This window comes from Mesoplodon mirus (assembly GCF_964341445.2).
Source record: "Mesoplodon mirus genome assembly, chromosome: 1".
NCBI classification, from domain to species: domain Eukaryota; kingdom Metazoa; phylum Chordata; class Mammalia; order Artiodactyla; family Ziphiidae; genus Mesoplodon; species Mesoplodon mirus.
Window position 1 is genome coordinate 201,294,222 of NC_138976.1, and position 19,728 is coordinate 201,313,949.

At 38.2% G+C, this 19,728-nt stretch overlaps 1 protein-coding gene across 1 annotated transcript in view; it reads right to left on the reverse strand.

Moving 5' to 3' along the window:
* Positions 1–11,530: 11,530 nt before the first annotated feature.
* LOC309807055 (E3 ubiquitin-protein ligase RLIM-like) overlaps positions 11,531–19,728 on the reverse strand; it is a gene marked incomplete at both ends in the record, with an annotated part of 52,656 nt that continues 44,458 nt past the window's right edge. The window contains 3 exons of the mRNA XM_082626247.1: positions 11,531–11,565; positions 12,634–13,794; positions 15,353–15,596. Of these exons, the coding sequence (XP_082482373.1) occupies positions 11,531–11,565; positions 12,634–13,794; positions 15,353–15,596 (1,440 nt within the window). The remainder of the gene's footprint in view (positions 11,566–12,633; positions 13,795–15,352; positions 15,597–19,728) is intronic.

Here is a 19,728-nt window from a genome sequence, read left to right on the forward strand (position 1 = left end):
CTGTGAGGCAGGCTCAAATGACAAGCTTATAGGACTTTTGCCTCTGTTATACACTGTGGTTTTCATCCTTATGGCAAATGACACAAAAGACATAAACAAAGAAAAGAAACAGTAGGAAAAGAATCAATAGAAAACAAGAGTACTCATATCAAATTTTTACCAGAGTAGGTGTTCCTAAGGAACGAATTCACCCAAATATTTTCTCCTGCTAATCTAAATTTAGAAAAAGCAAAGGACTCTCACCACCTTCACTTCCATCAGACCCTGCAGGCAGAGATCTGGGAGACTGACATGAGATTTCTTCTTTTGGCTTTTGTCAGAGGTCCCAGGTTCTCTCAGCTGCAGCAGCCAGAGTGAGCAGTGTCCAGCCAGTGAAGGTCGCTTCATGGTTGCCAACTCGAGTGGAAACATTTTCCTACTACCCTTCTAGGTTCTTTGGCTGGTCTAATAATCAAATTGACCTAAGACATTAACAGGAGAAAAACAAATTTAATTTTATATGTATGGGAGTCCCATAAAAATAAGAGCCCCAAAAGGCAGCCAGGGAATTGAAGCTTATATAACATTCTGAGCTAAGGAAAGGGGTAGGGGTCTGGGGGTACAAAGGGAAAGAAGGCCATTCACAGGAAGGAAGAGATGTTTAGAAAACAAAGTTTGCCCTGTTACGCAAGTAAGTCTCTTAGGTAAAAAGTTCTCTCTGGTAATAGCATTTTTCCTGGTACAGGCTCCCTTTCCAATGTAAATTTAAGCTGTTGAGGGGGAGCTAAAGGGCTTTTCCTGAATCTGATGTATTTTGATTATCTTTCGCTCAAAATAGTCCTTATGCCAAAGAGACATCTTTTGGGGTAGAAAAATGTGTTCCCCTTTAATCCTCCTATAATAAAATACAGAGTAACAGGAATAAAAAGAGAATTTTTAAAATAAATTTATTTATTTTATTTTATTTATTTTTGGCCACATTGGGTCTTTGTTGTTGCATGCGGGCTTTCTCTAGTTGTGGTGAGTTGGGGATACTCTTCGTTGCAGTGCGCGGGTTCTCATTGTGGTGGCTTCTCTTGTGGCAGAGCACGGGCTCTAGGCATGCGGTCTTCAGTAGTTGTGGCTCGCAGGCTCTAGAGCGCAGGTTCAGTAGTTGTGGTGCACGGGCTTTGTTGCCCCGCAGCATGTGGCATCTTCCCGGACCAGGGCTCGAACCCATGTGCCCTGCATTGGCAGGTGGATTCTTAACCACTGTGCCACCAGAGAAGTCCCCAAACAGAATTTTAATAGCAGGTATACCTCCTATATACATGGGAGGTACCCAGGAAAACTGAGTATCTCCCCAAAATGGCCCAAGCCACCACCTGAGATACCATCTCCAGCTAAAGACAAAGAAGATGTTTAGTGTGGGGGGGCAGTTATGGGAGGTTACTGGGCAAAGCAGAGTAAATAAAGATATGTTTGTTATGCAGATTTAAGTCATTTTCCTCACTACTGATAAGAGTTTCTAGAGATTTAGAGTCATCCTTCCTGTTCTGATATAGAGGGGGAGACACCCTTACAAATGGAGATTTCCCCTTGTAAATGTCCTTTACAAAAGGGTAACTTCTACTTGGTTTTCTGAGTTTCTCCTGAGTCTGCTCTTTTTTAAAAATAACCAGTCTAAAATAATTCTTATGCCAAAGAGGCATACTTTGGGGTCCCAAATTTTCCTCCACTTTTGTATAATGGATGATAGAATTGAATTAATGTTAATTTTCATAAGTGTGGTAGTGGTGATATGGGTTTGTATCCTCATTACAGGCATAATGAAGTATTTAGAGGTGAAGTATAATATCCTCAGGCTAATATCAGATTGTTTGATAAAAGAGACATATGTGTGTGTGAGTGTGTGTGTGTGTTTGTGTGTGTCTGTGTTTGGAGAGTGAGAGAGAGAGAGAAAACTGGCATTGTGGTACATTAATAGTTGGTATATTTTTTCATTATACTGGTCTTTCAACTTTTCTTTGAGTTTGATACTTTTCTCACAAAAATGCAAAAAATAAAATATGAATTAAAAATTTGGTTTAACTGCTTATAGACATTATCAACTGTATGTGTATTTATGCGATGTTATAGATTTTAATATTTCATCCTTTTTTCCATCAATAATTGTATACCAAAAATCTATGGAACATCAATTTAAAGGAAACACTATAAGTACGAATACCAAAAGTGTTGCGTGTAGTGAGTATCAGCTCATGTTTTTTTGTTATGTATATAGATGATTGTCAATGAATCTATCTGTGGACTCAAGGGACATTCTGATATCAGCATTCAGTTCTCTCCTTGAGTCCATAGAATAAATGTACAAAAATCATAGTTGACTATGACAGAGAGTTTGACTTAGAATAGATTTTCAAGAAAGGCTCACAGTATTTTTAAAGAACAGTAGTAAAATTAATGCTAGAGTAGATTAATGTCTGTGAATTTGGATTTTTTTTCAAGTCTTGAGATATTTATCTCCAATTCATTTCACGGAATTATTGTATAATGTGTCACCCAAGTAGAACTAACTATAACATATGGATGTTCATACATTATTTCAATTCTGTTTTGTTCTTTTTATACTATGCAATCTCATTATGAGGACACTGCATAATGATAGGTTTTACTCAATCTCACGGTAAGCTTAATATTCTCTTTTCATATTGTGTGCAATATTGCGGTGTGGGGGGAATACATATTACTTTTAGAAATCATAACCAAATCGGATATATAGAATGGATTGAAATGGGAATTAAATGATCTGGTTAAAAGTATTCTAGCAAGACCTAGTAACTGGAAAGAAAATATTTTTAATAAAAACGATTATTTTGTAGTTTCATTTTCATTGCTAAAGCATATATTTCACATTTTTATGTTCAAAAAGCTAAAATTTCCATTATTCTTTCTTACACCTTCCACACTTGAGAAACCTATTTTTCTGTACCTGCGAGTGTCCTACTTTATAATAGTAACGCAAGTGCAATTCTGATAGCATTTATGCTATCATAAAAATTGGCCTTCTACTCTCACCTCTCTTAAAAATTATACTCTTAGATTAATAGATTACCTTCGCATGCTAGATATTTAATAGTCTCCCACCAAAGTTATATATAATTGTGCACCAGTAAGTACTTTAGTCATAAAAGCTTTGGTTCCACCAGTGTTATATGATGTCACTTTCTCTACAGAAACCTTTATTTGCAAAAATAGGTCTACAGGATTCACGTCAGAATCATATTTAGAAAATTCCTCAGTCTACAATTTTCTGTAGTCTAGCACTTTTCTGGAAAGACATCTAACAAAGCAATTTTTACCTAATATACTGATGCTGGTTAATTGTTTCTTTTGTTTCTAATGCTCTTTAAGATAGCTTTCTATTATGGTACATATTTTCACATTTACTAATGTTGAGGTACTCTGTAGCACATAACAGAGTTTATTATAGTGGTTCACTTCTTGGAAGACAATTGTGCTATTTTGTGAGGAGTTTATGTTTATGATAATGGCTTTAGTTTGCAAAGCTCATTCATGTGAATTATTCATGTCAACACATGTTTAATGTGTACTTACTATGTTCCATATACAAGGTTATGTACTAGAGATAAAAGGAAAAGGAGGAAGTGAGAAGGACTGGCCCAAGGAGGAGGAGAAATCATGATCTAAGACTCAGGACTTAGTAAAGGACATTGATCCATTACAGTTTTTTTTTAACTTTTACTGTTTACAACTATTCAAACTTAATAAAACAGCACAGAATCACTAGTATATCCAAAACTCAGATTCAAGATGTGATTTTTCCCTATTTGATTGGTACCTTGTTTTAGAATAAAATATTAGTGATACACATGAGAGCTCTCAAAGTCCATGGCATTTTCCTTGCTGCTTAGTTACACACTGTCTAAAGTTTGACTATACTCTAGCATCCATATTTTTGTAAATCAAGAATTTGTTTATAGTTAGAAATCCTATTCTACTCTTTTATATTTTGAACTTGCATAAATAATATATTTCCTTTTGTAACTTGCATTTTTCATTCAATGTTATGTTTTTCCCCTCAACAGATTTGGAGTTTATCTATTCTAATTCTAGATTTTTAGTAATTAAAGGTCTAACATTCCTACTTGAGTGATCACAGTCTTATATTTAATAACTCTAACCCTTACAGAAAACAAAATTGATGAGTTTCAAAGCATTGGTTCTGATTGTATTTTATATCATCTCCATGTAATTATCGTCTCTATTTTAATTGTACTTATTTATTATTATTATTATTTTTAGTTTCTAATTTCTTTTATTTTAATATCTATATTGGAGTATAATTGCTTTACAATGGTGTGTTAATTTCTGCTTTATAACAAAGTGAATCAGTTATACATATATATATGTTCCCATATCTCTTCCCTCTTGCATCTCCCTCCCTCCCACCCTCCCTATCCCACCCCTCTAGATGGTCACAAATCACATAGCTGATCTCCCTGTGCTATGCGGCTACTTCCCACTAGCAATCTATGTTACATTTGGTAGTGTATATATGTCCATGCCACTCTCTCACTTTGTCACAGCTTACCCTTCCCCCTCCCCATATCCTCAAGTCCATGCTCTAGTAGGTCTGTGTCTTTATTCCCGTCTTACCACTAGGTTCTTCATGACCTTTCTTTTGTTCTTAGATTCCATATATATGTGTTAGCATACGGTATTTGTTTTTCTCTTTCTGACTTACTTCACTCTGTATGACAGACTCTAGGTCCATCCACCTCACTACAAATAACTCAATTTCGTTTCTTTTTATGGCTGAGTAATATTCCATTGAATTGCACTTTATTTTTGACTTGGCCCCCAAATTAGTCACACAATTACACAGTGCTTAACAGTTAAACTTCTTGGATTTATCTACATGTATATCACTTTCTTTGCTCAGTTTGTTCTTTAATCCCACTTCTTCACGGTGAGTTTAATTCCCTTCAGTAAGAAACCTATTCCTTGGAAGTTTTAGTATTGAAGATCTATAGGTAGAAATTTCTGTCTTTGTCTGAAAATGTCATCTCTTTCATTTTTTAATATGGTTAGTTAAATGTTCTATTCTAGGCTAAGAGTGATTTTTCCATTAGTACTTTAAGGATAGTGCTTTCAGTTATCTTCTGGCATCTATTGTTACTGATGAGAAGATTGCTACTAGTCTCATTGCTCTTTTTATTTGATATTCTTTCTTTCTTCCAAGTTGCTTTGTAGACTTTCCCTTTGCCATTATGTGATGTGGTTTACCAGCTGTTTTTTAGCCTTGGTTCCCCAGAAAGCAGAGCCTCAGGCCAAGAGTTTATGTGCTATTATTTAATTAGAGAGTACAATGCAAGTGAACCGGATTGCAGGGCAAAAGTAGTGAAGCAGGGAAGGATGGCGATTCAATATGAAAATGCATGATCAAGCTGGGATTTGACCTCTGGAAGTTCTGTAAACTGGATCTCAAAATTATGGGGAGGGAATGTGAAGAAAGGAGAAAGAATTCATCCATGGGTTTAGCCTGTGGGAGAACTGAAAGGGTTGCTTTAGGAATATTCTCACCTGCTGGAGTAAGGAGAGGGGTGGAGGATAGATTTGTTGGAATCATGAACACAGTGAGACACTGTCAGATTGTATATATAAGTAGTCTGCCAGTGTTGCACATTCTTTTAATGTGGAACAAAGGAAGGATCAGGCTGAGGTGAGGTATATGATACAGGATATAGTCATATATTTGTTTTCATTTCTTTTACTGGTGACTCCATGCACTTCTTTTATCTGAGGATTTATTTCTAACTTAATCTCTGAGAAGTACTACTTCTTCAAATACTTGTTAAATTCACTCTAATCTCACCTTCTAAAAATATTATTAGATGAATGTGGGTCTTCCGTTTTATCCTTTATTCCTTTATCATTCACATTTTCATTTAACCTCATCATTTCTTCTGGCTTATTTTCAACTTATAAAATTCAAATTCAGTTTTATCAAATATGTTATTTAAACTTTCTATGGGGTTTTGAACTCCAATGAACATACTTTTTCTGCCTTTTTCTGCATCAATTGAGATGATCATGTGGTTTTTCTGTCCTTCATTCTGTTAATGTGGTGTATCACATTGATTGATTTTTGTCTGTTGAACCATTTTACACATAAACCCCACTTGGCCATGATGTATAATCCTTTTAATATGGTGTTCAGTTCATTTTTCTAGTTGGATTATAGCTTATCTTTGAAGGTTCCAGCTTATCCTTGATCTTCTAGCTTCCGATCGTCTCTCATTCCTGTCTGCCAGCCCTACTGACTTCAGGACTGGCACCAAGAGGCAGGGGCAGTGGATTTACATAGACTGCTTAACAAAGCCCCACTATCATGTAAGGTTTAATCTCTATAATAAAGTCCTTCTAGTGGTTCTACTTTTCCAACCAAACCTTAATATAGAGTTTATCGAATGTCATTTGATATTCTGATCAAGGAAAAAGGGAGAAAGCCAAGGTATAAAGTATAGGAACAGAAAGAAAAATAACACAAAGGGAAATATATTAAATTTAGGATGATGCACTGAACATAAATATGCTGTAAAAATCTAAAACCTGGATGAAATTGATTATTTCCTAGTAAAATATATACCACCAGAATTGATTCCAGAAGAGTGTGAAAAATAAAAGAGAACCCTTAGAAGACCTTCATTGCTACTTTTGGTGAATTTGTTCACATTTCCATCTGGTTTGGCTTGGAGATCCCACCTCCATATTCTCGTGCTGGGCATGTGACCAAGACCTGGCCAGTTAGAATTCCCTGAACTTGAGGATTTAACAGAAATCCCAAGCTGAGTCAGTCTTTTGTATAAAGGCTGTCTCTTTGCCTGGGTTCAGTAAATTGGTAATATACAAAAATAGAGTTGCGTTTGGTCATTTTTCTTGCCACCCCTTGGAGAAAGGTTTCCCCAAAATAATACAAAACAAAACAAAACAAAACAAACAAAACAAACTGCAGAGGGAAGAATATCCAAGTCAGAGAAACATTTTCTATTTATATCCTTTGGGCCCCCACACTTACCTGTGTCTGAAAGTATCAGCACTTTCAAACTTTGTTGTATTGTGAGTCAATAAATTCCTTTCTAGCCTTTAAACTAATTTGTAAGTGTTCTCTAGAATTACAACTTAAAATTAATACAATGACCATGGCAGCAATTGCATAAGATTTCAAGAAGCAAATTTTCTTGCAAAAATGAAGTTATGGGTATATACTCTTTCAAGTTCACATACTCTGAAACCCTTTCCCTCTTGCTGAATTTTTAAATTGCTTTATATTGGATTTCAAAATACAAAAGAAAATGGGTTCTGCTTCAAGATGTTTGTGAATGTAAGCATACGTAGCCATTACCTTTGCCTCTCAAAAACCTATCATAATAACTGTGAAATCTGAAAGAAAGGGAAGCCCACTACTATAATATGCAAGGAGGGGACTTCAGCTTCTGAGATATATATGTGCCCAGCAGAACTCCTGAGTAACTCAGGATGGCAAGAGGGAGACATAGACTGAAAGTCTATGTGGGGCAGAGTTACTTCACCTACACCTTTTTCTCCAAATAAAAAGCCTGACAGAAAGGCATTTAACCACCCTCTTACCAATTCTTTCTTTTAAAAAGGAGCCTTTTAAAAAAGATATGTAAAGACTGTTTCCAGGTGATCTATAATGGCCAGTGTGTTTGTTACAGTTCCTGCCAAAGACTTATTCTTTCAACATTTGTATGTGTTTAGAATAGTGGCAGGTCTCCATCTGCTCATGGTAAAACTAAGCCTTTCAGGTTCTTTCCTAGTCCATGAATTATTCCTATTTCTCCCAGGACTCATTTTGCTATTTTTAATATTTATCTTATTCTCTCTTACTTGTCTAGGACTCATTATAATCATTTTCTAGGTACAGGATGGATCCTAGATGAGAAGTTGTATTAGTTGTCTGTTGCTGCATAAAAAATTAGTACAAATGTAATGGCTTAAAACAGCTTCCCTTTATTAGCTCACAGTTCTATAGGTTGGGATACTGGCATGGAGTGACTAGGTTCTGTGTTCAAGGTCTTAAATGTCTGAAATCAGCATTTTTAAACCCTTGTCAGATAATTCTAACATCTAATTCATCTCTGTTGGCATCATCTGTCACATCTTATTCAAGCTGTCATGTATCTGGTTCTTGGTATAAGTAGTGATATTTTATTGTCTTTTGGACATTTTGGCTATTATGTTAGGATACTTTGGTCCCTATTTAAAGAGTTTTGTTTTTTTTAATTTTTAGCAGGCATTCACTCTTTATAGGTTTGGCACACATTTCCTGTACTTTTATGGATGGTGGTTCCATGATAACCTAATTTTCTGACCCTTTGTGGTACTCTTATGGTCTGTTTCTCTTGTGCAGGTGGGGTTACCTCTGGTCCCTTCTCATGCTGCTTATGGGGTCTGAAGTAGCTTCCCCAGGATACGGCACTTGGTGCTTCTGGTGAGGGAAGGGAATCTCTGGAACACGTGATGAAGAGTCCTTCCTGGGCCAGGCACTTGTGACAGGGTCTCCCTGGACTGTAAGGAGTGGAGGGTGCTTACCAGGTTGAGAGCTTTCTGTGGAGGGATCTCCGTTGCCGGTACCAGCAAGTTGCCTGATGTTTCTGGGGAGGGGAGAGGAGTCTCAGGCCCATCTGAGGAGAGCATTGTCCAGGTGGGAGCTTTTTGTGGTAGGAGCACTTTTGCTGGGACCCTTAGCCACTGATGTGTCTGGGTGGTGAAGGGGGATCTCAGGCCCAGTGGGGAAGGAAAGCACTTTCCCTGGTCACTTAGTGTCATCAGGGCTTCCAATTGTTCGTCCTTGCAGGTTCTGCAAGGCTCGCCTGGTGTTTGGGGGATTCCCATTTGATGTGATGGAGGAAGAGCCTCTTTGAGCCACTTCCTGTTACTAAGTTGGGAGTTAGGAAATGCTGGGCCTGGATCACATTTTTTTGTTGGTAGAGGGTCATAAGGTGCCCTGCCATGAGGCTGTTCATCCATTCTGAGGGTCCCTAGGCAATTCACCTTCTCTAGACCTTTCAGAGATCTCCTTTGGTTGTCTCATATTATTTCCAGGATATATAGTTGTGCATATAAAGGGGGAGCAGGGAGAGGGGAGTATAAACCATCTTATCTGGATTAGAAGTCCTCTCTGTGCCTTTTAAGTGCCCACCTGATTAGGTCAGGCTCACTCTGTATAATCTCCCAATCAACTGTGCTATATATCATAATCTAATAATGGGAATGATATTCCATCACATTCACAGGTCTCATACTCAAGGGGAGGGGCTCCTACAAAGATCATTGGGCATCATCTTAGAATTCTGTCGACCACAGAAGGTGCATGTGAATGTACTGAAGCATTAATTAAGCAATTATCATCCTTTGGAAGGTTTTAATCTGTTAGGATAGTATGAAAGCCAAGTACTGTTATAATTATTCTACTCACTTTAAATGAAGTATATCTGATATCAAAAATACTTCCTAAAAATCAGACTATTCAAACAACTTTCAGAAGTTAATGTAAATTTCAGAGGTTTGATCCAAGCCTTCATTTCTGGCCATGCAGATATCCTCTGTGTGAAAAATATGCTACCTCAAAGATGTTTTCAAAAACTTCACCACCACTCCCCATTTATACGTTGTAGTTATGTGCAAATACTGTGGCTGCCAGCAATTCACAGAGAAAAGAAAGGTCAGTGATGTTGCTGACTTTAACTTTTTAGAGAAGGTGTATACTTAACACTGCCTACATTTGTATAGGTTGCACATTGCACAAAATTTCTGATTATTGCTTTAGGTTATAATACAATGTACTCTCACCTATACCAGGATTGAAAAATTTAAGCAAAATTTTCTGGACTGGCCAATACAACCCCCCAAAAATAGTCTTCAGGCTGAATTAGGAGAAAAGTCCTTCACTATGTTTAGGTTGGAAGGAAGCATGACCTAAATTTTGATTTCAAATACTCGGGGTTTTGGGTGATGGTTTTACTGGGGACAATTAGAATTGAACTATGTAGACATGTTTCCTGAAGCCAAGTTTTACCTTTAAGGCTTTCATATTGCAGCTTGTGAGGCTCCAAGCAGCAATTGGCTACTTTGGGTCATTCACACAAGGATTCAGAGTCATATATAAACCATAAAACCCTTTATAAGAAATCAGAATCTGTTTTAAAAATTAAGTATATGAACTAAACATATATAGAAAGAAATTGAAGCTTGAATATATTGAAGAAGCAAAAATTAAAGACATACCTATAACTGCCCTTTATCCTTAGTTGTTTACAATCACAGCAAATCAAAGTGTGACATGTTTAAGAAAAAGGTAATTAAGTTCTAAGGCTTTGTCATCTTATCACTTTTAAAAATACAAGATCTGAGTAAATGAAAGGAAAATAGAGAGGGTTGTTAAAGAGCTGAGTCATAGAGTGGAATAGAGAACAAGCGGAAGTGGAAGAGGCAAGAAAGCATACACAGGCTGGGTTTGAAGAGAGTTGGGAATGCTGGTTATAGTAGATGGTCTCTGATTTGCTTACCGGATCTACTCGCCATCCTTCTTAACCCTGCTTCGTGATTCCAGGAGGCTGATCTTTATCAGCTTCATGGACCAGTCTCTCTGTGTCTTCAGGTTGGGTTTGGTTAATATGAACTACTGATAAGTGATTAGAAGTCAGGAGGAAAGAAGGCAAGGGTATTTATTTCCATGATCTGCCCCCTTCCAAACTTTAGGTTGGCAGTGGATGCCATTTTCTAAGGTTACATCTCTTGTTGGGTGGGCTTCTCCTATAACTCGAAGACATTCTGGGTTGCAGGAACTGCTATCTCTCTATGCCCCTTCAAACCTAGTGGTTATAATACTGGTTTCTCACAGCTGCTAGCCGCAGGGTACTTCATCATCTCCTGGTTTCCCTTCATTCTTTACACACTTTAGTCTCTTCATTAAATGCTATTCCATCACTCTTTTAAAGTGTGCCATCAGTTTTTAGCTAGAACTGACTGATACATTGGTAGTGGGGAATAGGAGAAACGTTAAGGTAGTGTTAGGGAGGTGGGATAAACTGCTGTGGAGAGAGATAGGAAGAGAAGGGTTTCAAAGCTTTTTATGGCATTCTAGGAATGTAACATGACTTCTTTATGTGAATGACTCTAATGTAGTCTTAAATGGCTTCTTAATTATTGATATTTGGTTGGGTTTCTGTTTCTTTGCATGCACAACCAGGATTGAACAGGGCTAAGAGATGTCTGGGATTTACATGACGAGATAATACTACTAGGATCTATCTAGATTCATTATATCATATTAAGGCATTTCTCCCATGGAATCAGGAACATCCCAACCCAGTGCACATGCTAAGCTTTTATTGAAATTCAGTGAACTGCTATGGTGTGAAATTAATTTTTATTGTCAGTCCCCTGCGTCAGCAGGCCGACTCTCAAGCCCTGCGCCACCAGGGAAGCCCTATAACACTTTATATAGCCGAGAATTCAGATCTCAATCAGGATTTTCACTCTCATTGGAATCCACTACTTCCCCACGACAAATCGGACAGGTAGAGTTCTCAGACAGCCAGCGATCAATGCAGTGAATGTGATATTCATGGGAGCAAGGTAGTATGCGAAGCTTGCTGTTTTCTGTGTAGTCTGTAAGGCAAATGCTACAGGCTTTTAGTGCATCATTTTCACCAAAAGATCTTACAGCCAAATTGTCAATCTGTGCTTTGGTGAGTCCTGTAGTTTGGTATATATCATCTTCATTTAAGAGGAAAAACTGTTGCAGATTATGGGTGGACCCAGAGTCACTTTCATCAGACATTATTAGGATAATTTGTCTACCCCCTTGGCTGGTCTCTGATGATAAGTCTGATGATAAGTTTGTTTCTTCACTGCCTTCAAACATCAGTGAGCTAATTCCTGAATTTTCATCACTTGAGCTGGAACCGGAAATAGGACTAGAACTGGAACTAGACATACAATTGGGGCATGAATGACAACTCAGTGTGGAACTTGAATGAGTATCATAGCTAGCATTTGAATCAGAACCAAATATACCACTACTACTACCATTAGATGACTCTAGCCATTCCATGTTTTGACTTGGAGGTGAGACACTATGCTCTAAATTACTGTCAAGGATAATTTGTCTACCCCCTTGGCTGGTCTCTGATGATAAGTATGATGATAAGTTTGTCTCTTCACTGCCTTCAAACATCAGTGAGCTAATTCCTGAATTTTCATCACTTGAGCTGGAACAGGAAATAGGACTAGAACTGGAACTAGACATACAATTGTGGCTTGAATGACAAATCAGTGTGGAACTTGAATGGGTATCATAGCTAGCATTTGAATCAGAACCAAATATACCACTACTACTACCATTAGATGACTCTAACCATTCCATGTTTTGACTTGGAGGTGAGACACTATGCTCTAAATTACAGTCAAGGATAATTTGTCGACCCCATTGGTTGGTCTCTGATGATAAGTCTGATGATAAGTTTGTTTCTTCACTGCCTTCAAACATCAGTGAGCTAATTCCTGAATTTTCATCACTTGAGCTGGAACCGGAAATAGGACTAGAACTGGAACTAGACATACAATTGTGGCTTGAATGGCAAATCATTGTGGAACTTGAATGGGTATCATAGCTAGCATTTGAATCAGAACCAAATGTACCACTACTACTACCATTAGGTGACTCTAGCCATTCCATGTTTTGACTTGGAGGTGAGACACTATGCTCTAAATTACTGTCACTGTCCATAAGGTTACTTGAGTTACTAAATTCTGCCATTGTCTGCCTTAACGTGCTCTGAATTGGAACAGATGTTGTATCATTTAATCTAGTATTTAAAGTTCTGCAAACGGGATTTCTAATGGTATTGACATAAGCTCTCACACCTGCCTGCTCAGAATGTGAATACATATGCCTCAGTCCTCGTTCACTTTCAGAAGTGACAGTGTTGTTTGGTGTCTCAGATGTTAACTGAGTTCTACTAGCTCTGCTGTCTCTCTGAGAATATGCTCCCGAATAAACTTGTCCTACTTCAAGATTGAAGGGTATGGTTGGATATATTTCCCACATTCCCCAAGATTCACCACTGCTGGTTGTATCTGGAGAATTTTCTCCATGAACGGCATTCCTTGTTCTAGAAGTTTCAATAAGACCGCTATTTTGCAACTCAAATCCAGTCATTTGCTGTGTCAATATTTCTTGGTGCTCAGTTCTAGAAAATCTCGCATTCTCACTTAGCAGAGGCTGCTCAAAATTCTGAGAGGGTACACTATGATTAAGTCTTTGTACAATTTCCCTAAGTGAACGTGGAGGCGACCAACTTTCAATTCTTGCTCTGGTTCTCCGATACTCTGGGCTCCTACTTCTTGCTCTTCGCTGACTTGTGGTAGGTGGGAATTCCATTAATGTTTCAGTTGTATCTTGTTCAGACATAGATGGTCTTGTAAATATTGATTCAGATTGTGGACTTTCCACTTGCCTTTGGCTGTCTTCCATATTTTCTCTTCTGGAAAGTCTTGCAGATGCTACATATTCATTCTCTGCATTTGGACTCCCATTATCAAGGTTAACATTTATTTCTAAACTGAATATGAACTGATCACTTTTAGGATTAATTAGGCTCTCTTCCCTCCAAGATTGGTTTTCTCTTTGTCCACTTGTCATATTTTCAGTTTGTCCAGAACAGTTAAGCCAGTCTATTAGAGAGTCACCACTAGACATGTCATCTGAAGAGTCTCCTCTGTCTGTTAACAAAAAAAATGGGGAGGGTGCATAAAAGAACCACCAAAATTAGAACCATCATAAAATAGCACTCTGAAACTTTGTTTCAAAAACAAACAAAAAATGAGAACTTAAATACTCAGATGTTTTAAACTGATTTCACATTTATAGAGTTAATATTTTATAAACTGCACTGTGTAGATTTATACGTAAAGGTAGAAAAGTTTGGATTCCATCCAAAAAGAGTGAGCTTATCCTAGATAAACTTAGAGAATTTTTTAAAAAGGGAATCCGGAGGAAGTCTATGTTTCAGTATTTCATCATATACACAGCCCTGTGTACCACTGTCGGAGGAATGTCAAGAGACTTTTTTTTCAGTCCACTGTCAAAACACTAATGCAATTAAACAAGGTAAACACCAGTTAAGGTACAATGCTAGTAGTTTAGTTCAATTTACATTATTGTCTAATTTTCATTAGTCTCCAACATGACTACTTGTAGGCTCTTCACTTATGTGCTTTTGATAATAGATAAGCTGTTTTAAAATATAAGGTTATTGCCCAAACATAAACAAGTTTTATAGGTTTAAAAGTGTTTGCAGTTTGAATACTTCTTTTTTTTTTTTTTTTTTTTTCTTTTTGCGGTATGCGGGCCTCTCACTGTTGTGGCCTCTCCCTTGCGGAGCACAGGCTCCGGACGCGCAGGCCCAGTTGCCATGGCTCACGGGCCCAGCCGCTCCGTGGCATATGGGATCCTCCCAGACTGGGGCACGAACCCGTATCCCCTGCATCGGCAGGCGGACTCTCAACCACTGCGCCACCAGGGAGGCCCGAATACTTCTTAATGTTACCAAGATTTTTAATTGACATTAAATTGAAGGTCAGATCAAATGAATAGACTGAACCTAGCATGGTACATATAAGACCATATTCAAGAGCCAAAGTATTATAGTATCCTCTTCATTAGACAGCAAAATCCTCTACTTCACACTGGGAGGGAGTACACCAGACCTGAGTTTCGAGCAGGGTTTCTCAGCCTTAGCACTATTGACATTTTGGTGCTGGACAATTCTTTGTTTTGGGGAGCTATCCTGTGCATTGTGGGATCTTTGGCAGCATCCCTGGCCTCTGCCCACTAGATGCTAGTAACACCCATGCCTCCCCTGTGACAACCAAAAATATCTCTAGCCATTGCCAAATGTCCCCAGGTGTTGAAGAGAGCACAATTGTCCCCAGTGGAGAATATTTCTGTTTGCTTTTTTTACATGTCTATGTAGAAAAAATAATTCAGGAAGTAGGAGGGACTTTCAGTTGAGGTAGAAAACCAAGAAAAATACAAATAGGTTACTTTGCACTGTTTCCCAATTAAAACAACCCAAATGTGAATCAGGAAGACAAACAAACATACCTTGACATGCTCACCAAAAATCAAGTAAATGCCAGTTCTTTTTATGAGAAGTTACTTACCAAATTAATGTAAGTCACTTCTGTATAATTTACTCTTTACTATTATGAAGTTACTATTTCCTATTATGAAGTTCCTTATTCATCCCATCCGATTCCCTCCAAAAGCAAAATATACCTGTATTTTCATCTGAGTCTTGTGGGGCGTTTTCTTTAATTAGCTGAAGTCTTCTCAGCAACTCTTCTTCCGTACTTTCACCTGGAATGCCTAGAAGATTGTTGTCTCTCATAAGTTCGTAATCTTCTTCACTCAGATTATTTACGAACCTGGAGAAATCTTCTTCCCGAACCAATCGGTCCGTTTGACTTATGTGTTGGGCCGAAACTCCATCTCCTTCATCGTTGGAATCCGAGTTTTCCACCTTAATAAACAAGTGGAAAATTATCTGAAATTCACGACGTGGTGTTGAAATTCACCAGTGGTCGTTTCGTTTTCTTCGCTTTCTACTTCCTGCCAGAGTGTCCGGTTCCGACTCAGTCGGATGACCCTCCGCACAGATTCCTCCCTTCTCCCTTCCCGACTCAGTTCTGTGGCCCCTGGTGACGCAACAGTTGGGAGCCGCCTCTAGCCCAGAACTTGCTAGACGTTGCCTAGGCACCCATTATCTTCCCCGCTGTTACCGAGTAGGGACTGGATTCAGGTTAGGTTTCATTTCATTCAAAACCAGCCAATGTTACTGAGGGTTTATAGTGTACCAAGCACCGTGCTTCACCTCGTTTCACCCACAGGAGCCTATTCTCAGGTTTTCAGGAGGCGTTTTCAGGCTCTGATATGCTCTATTTATTCGTTACATTCCATATGACTGCCTTCTTCAAAATGCCATGCCAAAGTCAGCCTAGTTCAATGCAGCAATTCTCATTTTCAGGTGCCCAGGGACCTCCGCCTTTCCTCCTCATGAATTTCTCAAATCCTAGACTCTCACTAAGAAAGCCCACAGTTTTTGATAATTTACCAGGGCCCTGGCTGAGTCTCTTTAGTGTGTCCTCTCTCTTTTAACTGTTAATGGCTTCATCTTGCATTATATGGTCCTTCAGTCTTGTTTCAAACAAACAAGAAACACCAAAACTTTGGCAGGCTTTTCTGCTCAGCCAGGGAATTCCTTCTCCACAAAAGCATCAGGTTCATTTTTGTCCTCCTTTCTCATAAATATTATAAATAGTACTTAAGCAAAACTAGCCAGAACATCACAGGAACTTTTAGGACAGATACATAATAGTTACTTTGTCTGCCACAGTGAGTACTGACTTTGCTGATTTTGTCGCATGTATCACCTGAAAGGCTTGGTGAAAATAAAATAACGCTCATTTGCAATGCTATCTGGAGGAGACCTCTAATTCACTCTCAGTACACAGCTTAGAAGTTGAAGGAGCTGTGTAAATTCACAGTTGTTGTTTTGTTCACGGTCCACAGCAGGCTTTCTTGTTTGTTCTCAAGGAGATGGAAGGATGGTAACTTTACTGGTGTGACAGTGAAGAATCTAAGTCTATGTCCTGCTTTTGACATTTGTTCCATGCCTCGTTTAACTTAAGCTAGAAAAATCAATCTTTCCCCTCTGAATCAAATCTCAGCAAGTCTTTGGATGAGAACAGAATCCCCTAGACTACCCTGCCTCCTTTATGGACTTCTGAGTGTATTTGTTATCTTTTACTGAAGTTATTCTTTTCACAGGGGAACTCTGTTGTAAACTTGTTTGCTGTGCCTCAATCAAAACTAGCAGTATTATGAAAATTCAGCGTGATTTGTACTCTTGATGCAGGAAACCCTCACAATCGTTAGTGTTCTTGAGAGTGATTGATTCAGTTTAATTCAATTCAATCAATTCAAGTGTCAAGTATGTTTAGCGTTTGTTAAATGTCAGTCATATTATCGGATATTAAGATACAAAGATGAGTATATTTAAGAATCTGTTGCCATTAGAGTATAACAAACAATTGAGCTACACAGAGGTAAAATTACAGTTTTGAGGAGAAAGTGATTTGAGTGAGAGAGAAAATCGGTTTCACTGCATTTGGGTTTTAAAGGATGAATAGGAGTTTTCTAAGTGAATGAAAGGGGGAAATATTTTCAAAAGTGAGAACAGCAACTGCTAACACTCGTAAAACAACAAGGATAGTAGATTTTAATTACTAAAAAAAGACATTAGTTAAATTGGCAGAGCAAAGCCAAAAAATGGAGACCTTTATGACATGTTTAGAAGTTGGACTTTATCATTAGTGCAATGGAAAGATGTTGAAGTCTTTAGACAGTTGATGGTCAAATTTGCAATTTAGAAATAATATTGATAGTAGTGTTGAGGATGAATATGAAGGGCAACAGTTCAGATGGGAGGGTCAGAAATAGATAGAGGGCAGCCTAGGCTAGTGATGACAAGGATCTGAATCAGGGCAAAGGAATATGATTAAAATGAAGGACTTTAACAGATCTCTAGGCAGCAGAACTGACTAAACCTAGTAATATGTGGGAAAGAGGGAAAAGTGAGGAGGGGGAATATATGAGGGAAAGGCAGGGATCAGGATTACTTCTGTATTTCTGTCTTTGCTTAGTGGACAGTGGTACCAATAAAAAGTTACACCTGATTCTGAAGTTGTATGGTTTAGCTTAAGAGGGAGCATGATTGCTTATGATTAGAATAGTATGCAAGTTACCTGAAGGTTCAGAAAGTCTTACAGTCTTTCCAAATTTAGGTACAGAAGCACATGAACTAATAGCCCCGGATGTTTGGTGTTCCCTGTAGTTGGCTCTCAGTGTCAATGACTCTAGCTTCCTGAACTATTTGTTCCTGGTTATGTCCCAATTCTGGTGCAAGTAACAGAGTATAAGGATCATCATCCCAGAGACCTACTTATTGACCTTGATTATTTAAATAGAAGCCACCAATATAGCTGTGCTTTACACTTAGTTCTCTCATGTCTTGACTTTCCTTCTGAGTATTGCAGTGTAGGTTCAGTAGTTTTTCCTCTGGGTGGCAATATTGCTGCTTTGGCCTTTGTTCTATCCCTTGTCTTGATATCAGAAGTCTTCTGAAGATGTTTTTTCTTCACTTCTCATTTCAGAGATGGGAGGTGCATCAGGAAGTCCGGAGGTTGACTAGAGCATCACTCTAAGTTGAGTTGGAGGGGAAGAGGTTGAAGATGGAAAGTGCTTACTTTCAAACAGAGTCAAGCACTTAAAAATTTGGCCAATCCATTGTTTATGATGTGGTGAAAAAATGGGGTGTGTGTGAGCAGATTTGGCTGTTCTTTTATCCTGGTTGTAATAATGGAGTTTTGTAATCAAGAGTTTTCTTTTACTGACTCTGTCCAAAGAAGCTTCTGAACAGATTCTATGACTCAAAGGGAGACTGAAAATAAACAAGAGATAGCATTCTCCCTGAATATGGGTAAAAGGAGTTCCGTGGCTTTAGAACTATAAGAAATGATCAAGACATATATTCCAGATACCTATTGCAGTATAAGAAACCAGTCCAAAACGCAGTGGTAGATACAATAGAAACCATGCTGTTATAGTCAGGACTTTGTGAGCTAAGAATAAAGATAAAGAATACTGGGGATGGCTCATCTCTGCTCCATCATGACTGGGCCTCAGCTGTGGTGGCTTGAATGATTGGAGATAGATTAGACAACTTGACTGGTGCCATATGTCTGGGGCCTTGGTTCTGGCTAAGTTTTCTTTGAGTCACATCTTTTGGTGCTGAAATGTCCAACCAAGATGGCATCTTCATTCACAAATCTGGGGCTTGAGTTGGGCTGCACAGGCTGAAAAATCTGGGGCTGGTTTTCTCTCTGTCTCTGTCTTTCTCCATGAAATTTCTCGGTGTAGTTTTGGAGTCTTAGCAACCTGGATATCTCAAAGTAGTTGAACTCTTACGTAGTGAGTGGCTTCACCCAAAGTAAACATCTCAAGAGACTTGGCTGGAATCTGTAAGTCTTCCTATGACTTAACCTCACAAGTGCAAGAACACCTTTGCTCTTGCATTCTGTTGATTGAATAAGCCAGTGTATCAGCCCATATTCAAGAAGTGGGACACCACATTCTACCTTTCAATAGAGAGGTAACAAAGATTTTATGGTTATATTTAATGTACTATAGCACATGATGAAAAAAATCTTATAATGATGACTTTTCAGTTGAAGTGGAAATTAATCTCTCCCTCTGTTTTCTGAATTGCATTATTCTCTGGGTAAAAATAAAAAAAGGGAGGACATAAAATCTGAAGTTCTTTGCATTCAGCCTGATTTTAAGGATACCAGATTAAGGATCTTTTTATTATGTAATAGTTTTCCCACATCAGAGACCATTGGTAATATTAAGAGCTATTTACTGAGCAACTGTAATTGCTAGACACTCTGCTTGTGTTTTAACTTATTTGGCCTCAAGCCCCATGCAAGATAGGTATTACTATTCTCAGAGATAAAGGCATTGAGGCTGATGCAAATTAAGTGATTTTCTGAAAGTTACAGTAATAGATAATATGTTTAGATTCAAACAAGGTC